Below are 6,365 nucleotides of genomic sequence, written 5' to 3'. Positions count from 1 at the left end.
GCGAGCTTATCGCACACAAACAGTAATTATTTAGTATATCTTGAACATCCTCCCCCCCCCTTGTAAGACGTAGGGCTTACAACCATTGAATTGAAATAGGACGTAGTTACATCATGTGAGTGACAATGTTGAAGCATATGACGACGGTGATTTTTCCCAATACAATACATACAATAATGTTAATATAATATACGAACTATTTAATATTGATGAAAAAAAACAAAAAATTAATAATAACAAAACGGATAAATAATAATCTTAAGGTCACCCGAATGATAATAAGTAAAGGACGCACAAGCGTACAATTTCAAATGAGTAATAATAAAAATAAAAATAAAATAATACAAGTTAAAAATCACTATTGAATAATTTTTTTTTTTTTGAACAAATACATTTTTTTTTTTATATATATATATAAATAAACATTAATGACAATAAATATTAGAAAATTTAAATAATATAGCTATACGCGTCCTTTATGTCTGATACCCATAGGACCTAAGGTACATTAATTGATCGCATAGCGAATGTATATAGAGTAATCAGTAACACCGGGCATGACATATTGCAACGTAAGTGCAAAGATGAACTATATATATATATATATATATATATTTTAACTTGGTAGTTTTACAACCTTTACCACCGGACGTGTAAGTGTGCCAGTTGCGGTACGCAAGTTGACTACACGCACTACACCATCCGTTCCGGGAAACACTTGTTCAACACGCGCCATGCGCCAACGTAGCGGTGGTACATTTGGCTCTTTAACAACAACCATGTCATTGACTGCAAGATTGGTCACATCGTGTGTCCAACGATTACGCGTTTGCAACGAGTTTAGGTATCCGTTGTGCCAGTGGCGCCAAAATGATTGGGTGGATTGGTTAAGCAACTTCCAGCGCTGGACTAATGGGCGTGCCGTGTCAACTGCGTGCACGTCAGGAACCGAAAGTAACGGACGGCCTATTAAAAAATGACCGGGTGTGAGACAGTCGTACTCAGATGGGTCCGACGAAAGTGGTACCAAGGGACGCGAATTAAGAATAGCCTCTATACGGCACAATAATGTGCAAAGTTCCTCAAGCGTAAACTTATGTTCTCCCATTATTCGTACCATCAGGTTTTTGGCAGATCGCACGGCCGCCTCCCATAATCCCCCGAAGTGGGGCGCCCCGGGTGGGTTAAAATGCCACGTACAGTGGAATTTAGCAACCAGACGATCTTTACAGCTGGGATCGTCAACCAACGTACGTAATAAGTTTGAGGCTCCCACAAAATTAGTGCCGCAGTCGGTATAAATGTCGGTAGGGAGACCACGACGAGCAACAAAACGTTGTAAGGCTGCCAGAAATGCGTCTGTCGTTAGATCCGACACATATTCAAGGTGAACTGCTTTTACCACGAAACAAACAAATACAGCTATATACACCTTGTATTGACGGGCCTTACGCAACCGGTGTTCGGTCATCACTAAGGGACCAGCGAAATCAATACCGACCCGCGAGAACGGATGGCACTCTGTCACACGAGATGTAGGGAGATCGGACATGACCGGTTGTGGATTGACGGACACTAAACGGACGCAAGTGAGGCATTTGTTAAGAACGGTTCTGATAAGGGTATTAAGCGATAGAATCCAGTATGAACGGTTAATAAGAGATGTCAGAATTCTCGGCCCCCCATGACCGGTGATATCGTGCCAATGGCGAATCAATAAAAACGATATGTGGGATGATTTGCTTAATAAAATCGGGTGTTTCTGTGTATTAGGTATATCGGCATTTAACAAACGGCCGCCTACACAAATTAACCCGCGGGGATCTATAAACGGACGAAGACGTGCCACTGGTTTGACGCTTATCGGAAGATTGTTTGAGAGATCGTGAAACAATTTGCCAAATGCGATTCGTTGAGAACATTTTACAACGACCACGGCGGCGTGGTCCAATTCAGTACGTGATAAAAAATCGGTTTTATGCGCTAGACGTCTACAGCCATTGATAAACCTATACATACGAGCGATAACACGAATCATATGAATGTAAGACGAGAACCGCACGTACCACTCAGGTTCGGGAGGTTCCTTATTATTGGTGATAAGCGTCGTTAATGGAGAGGTTTTCATCTCCGGTAAACCGTCAGTGAGTAACTTCGGACCTAACGTCAACCATTCAGTTTCATCACGATATAAAACGTCCGGCCCACCCCAGTATAGTTCATGGTTTACTAGCTCAGCAGGGAAAATACCACGTGACGCACAATCTGCAGGGTTACTAGTCGATGGTATATAATTCCAATTGCAGGCGGGGAGCAACGTCGTCACTTTGTGTACCCGATTTGACACAAAAATTTTAAAGCTATCATGAGGTAATTTAAGCCAGCTTAACACGGTAGTCGAGTCTGACCAGGCATAACTTTGAGTAATTTTAATTTTGCGCTCAAGGGTGAATTTAAGCCGGGCCATCCAACGAGCTAACAAAACGGCGGCACAAAGTTCCAACCGTGGAATCGTTGAGGCCTTAGTTGGAGCCATCTTCGTTTTTGCACCTAACAAAGAAATTACTGGTCCAGAACGACTGCGAAGTCTTAAATATACGACGGCCGAAAAACCCTTTTCAGACGCGTCACAAAACCCGCATAAGTGACCTTGGATACCGGAATGAGTACCAATAAATCGCGGAATGTTTAGTTTTTGTAAAATCGGGAGATCCGCCACAAACTTATTCCATACGTCAAGTATTTCGGGGGGCAGCTGTTCATCCCAAGAAATACCGAGTTGCCACACGCGCTGCATTAAATGTTTTGCTAAAAATATTACGGGCGCCAATAAGCCGAGCGGGTCAAATATGCGCGCAATTAATGATAACATGCCTCGCTTAGTTGTTATTAGGTTTTCGGACTGACAGGCATATCTAAAAGTGTCATCCCGTTGCGACCATTGGAGTCCCAAAACTTTAGTACCCCCACCAGTTTCATCATCAAATGATAATAACCCGCATGCTTGATCCTCAGAGGGCACCTGTTGTAATACCTCGATGGTGTTGCTCGACCATTTTTTTAGACTCATACCGGACTGTTTTAATATGGTTATTAAATCACGCTGAAGTGAGAGCGCCTCGGTTACAGTATCCCCTCCGACACAAATGTCATCTACATATGTACTGAATAATAACGCGTCACGAACAGCGGGGACATCAGTACAATCATGTTTGGCGATATGGTGGAGAACCCGAATGGCGAGGAAAGGGGCACAGTTTACCCCGTATGTAACGGTATTTAGCTCGTATTCTTCGAGTGCATCTTGCGGGGATGCGCGCCATAAAATGTGCTGATAACGTCTGTGTTCAGGGTCCACTAAAATTTGTCGGTACATTTTGTTTATATCTGCCGTAAATGCATGACGCGATAGGCGAAATAATACGAGAACATCTATCACGTCCTGTTGCAGTTTGGGACCCGAGAATAAGCACTGATTGAGCGAAGCGCTCGCACATGATTGCGCAGATGCATCAAATACAACGCGAATTTTCGCTTCGACGTCAGAAGACTTGAACACCGCATGGTGGGGGATAAAGTATAACCCCTCGGTTTTTGCTAAAGACATGTGACCTAACGAGATGTACTCTGCCATGAAATTACAATACGCCTCCCGTAGGCGGCTGTCGGACGCGAGCTTGCGTTCAAGTGACTCAAACCGTTTGAGCGCTACCGTACGCGAACCTGCAAAGGTGGTGTCTGCCACCGGTTGGCGAAATAATAAAGGAACTACATAACGTCCGGAATTATCTCGCGAATATTTTTTACGGAACATTACTTCACACTGCCCGTCACACGTAAAGTCATTAGGGGGTGTTTCTGGTTCCTCTACGCGCCAGAAATTATCCATAAGACATTCGATTGAGGAGACCAACGAAATTAAGTGTGAACTGGATATAGGATTTTTCGACAGTGGAACTGGGCCGATTATGATCCAGCCGAAAACGGACCCGAATGCCACCGGATAGGCATCGCCTACCGACACGCGTTTGCCATTTAATATGCGCGCAAATAGATCCGCGCCGAGCAGTAAATCAATCTTATTTGGCAAAGTAAATGAGGGGTCAGCGAGTGCGAGATTTTGGTACTTATCTGCCACCTGATCAGATATCGGTTGGCTGGGCATTTGAGCTGTAATAGTGGGGAATACCCACGCTGTGAAATTGAAGGTCGGGTTAGTCGCAAATCTAGGCTGTATGTTACAATTTACCTGCCCCCTAACGTCCTGTACTGATGTACCGGACAAACCCGAAATAGGGGCGGTCCAACGAGATACTCTTAAACCCAATTGGGCGGCGCAGTCCACGGTGATCGCGCTTATCTGGGATGCAGAATCAACCAAAGCGCGCTTAGTGTGCAACATACCGCCACAGTCGCGGATATGAATTAGCGCGGTCCCAAGAACGACGGACGATGAATTTTGCGCATTACTGCCGAGAAGAGACGATTGTGCCGTGGTTTCTTCGCGGTTCAACTGACTACTATATGTTGGGTTACTGTCCCTATCACTAATAACCGTGTTCGAAGTATGTAACAGTGGATGATGTCTGCGAGGGCAGTTAGTGCATTGCACAGGGGACTTACACTCCGGGGCCCAATGGCCCACGCGTAGGCACCGAAAACAACACCGATTTTCACGCACCCATTTTTCCCGAACGTCTGCGGACCATCCCGTAAATTTGTTGCATTTCGATACTATATGCGACCCCTTGCAGACTGGACACGAAACATTCGATTTTGATGTCCCTGTGCTGGTCATTAACGATGTGGACTGTGGCTTTTTAAAATTATTAGGGCCGGAATTATAATGTTTTGGGGTGACATACGAATTTTGAGAAGCGGACTGTTTTGATGGTTTGTGAACGGACTCACGCGGCGCACTGGGTACACACTCCAATATATTAACACGAGACTTTACAAAGAACAATAAGTCTCTAACAGTTGGAAATCCACTTGCGAGCTGAGCTTCAAAAAGCTTAATTGAATACGACGGTAAGCACCGCGATGCCAAAGAAAATAAAATAAAGTCACCCAGGTTCGGAAGTTTCATTGACTCAAGTACTGAAACCCCCTCGTCAAAGACCAATAAAAATTTGTTTAAATCAACTAGCGTTTCATTTGCGAATTTAGGTGCGTTTAATAGTTGTTCGATAAGTGAAGACGCTACTAGCCGCGGTTTATCGAATCGCGCTATCAATGTAGACCACGCGAGTTGATAATTGCTGCCGCATACCGGTATGCCGGCTATCGCCTCTAGCGCGTTGTCTCGCAAACAACCTGTTAAGTAATAGAACTTGTCTATATCTGTAATATTGGGGCGCTGGTCGACCATAGAGATAAAACGGTCTCGGAAGGTCAACCACTTGAAAATATCACCGTGAAATATGGGCAACGGAATTTCCGGCAATCGTGCAAGTTTTAAGTTAGACACATTACGTACACATACATTTTCATTTTCAACCGGAACATTTGCCCCCTGTACCCCACGTGAGCTATTAAGTACAGCATCAGCATTACTATTGGGGGGGTTAAATACAATGTTATCCCCCTCAGGGATAGACTCATTCGCGGACCCATAATCTACGTGGGACGTGACAGACCCTTTACGCAATGACCTCTCAGCACTATGTTGATTTGTGAGGTAGCGATCAGCTGTAGCGCGGGAATACGATATCATTTCACGTAACTCTGCTACCTGATCAACAGAATACTCGGAATCTCGATCTAAATCCACTAAACAATCAATAACCGTATTACTCTCCGCTGTGAACGCTGTCCATAACTCTTTGATTTCAGCTAAAAGAACTACCAATTGGGGAACTAAGTCCTCCTCCTCAATGCAACGCTGCGCGAGCGCGTGTATCGCGCGTATATTTTTAATACACTCATTACGACGCAAGGTGGCCTTTTTAAGCGTGCGGTTAATACGGCGGGCCTCCTGATCGTCCATCGTAAAGATTTGTTATACAACAGAAAGATGAACTAGGAAAATATAGATATAATATAATAATAAATATACGCGATATAATACTATACGTATAAGTGCGTCGTACGTGACACCAAGAACCGGTGTCTGTTCACTATCGACAATCGATAACGAGGAGATAGATAATAATATGATAGATTCTATATACTAATGATAAGCTAACAAAATGACGAAATTATATAGACACCAGAGAAAAAAAAACCCAATCACAATATGTCACACCGACCGGAGCGGCTAATTACCGTATGGATGGATATATAAAAGTTATAATACGAGATAAATGTAAAAAGTAACCACGCTCTGCTACCAGAAAATGTACCACAAAGGCTCCTGCGGGGGG

The 6,365-nt window shown here is 43.9% G+C and overlaps 1 protein-coding gene across 1 annotated transcript; it reads right to left on the bottom strand.

The window, feature by feature from the left end:
* Nucleotides 1–432: 432 nt before the first annotated feature.
* Nucleotides 433–6,350, bottom strand: LOC112602813. The gene has a single exon (XM_025351137.1). The coding sequence runs from the start codon at nucleotides 5,987–5,989 to the stop codon at nucleotides 617–619; it is 5,373 nt and encodes a 1,790-aa protein (XP_025206922.1). The 5' UTR covers nucleotides 5,990–6,350; the 3' UTR covers nucleotides 433–616.
* Between the last annotated feature and the right edge of the window lie 15 nt (nucleotides 6,351–6,365).

Source organism: Melanaphis sacchari, unplaced genomic scaffold, assembly GCF_002803265.2.
Source record: "Melanaphis sacchari strain LSU unplaced genomic scaffold, SCAv2.0 Contig917_pilon_pilon, whole genome shotgun sequence".
NCBI lineage: Eukaryota > Metazoa > Arthropoda > Insecta > Hemiptera > Aphididae > Melanaphis > Melanaphis sacchari.
The sequence above is the reverse complement of the archived record's forward strand: the minus strand, read 5'-3'. Positions and strand labels throughout refer to the sequence as shown.

Bases quoted from the DNA above. Each gene is read 5' to 3' on its own strand.
- LOC112602813 (XM_025351137.1), bottom strand. From the start codon at position 5,989: ATGGACGATCAGGAGGCCCGCCGTATTAACCGCACGCTTAAAAAGGCC.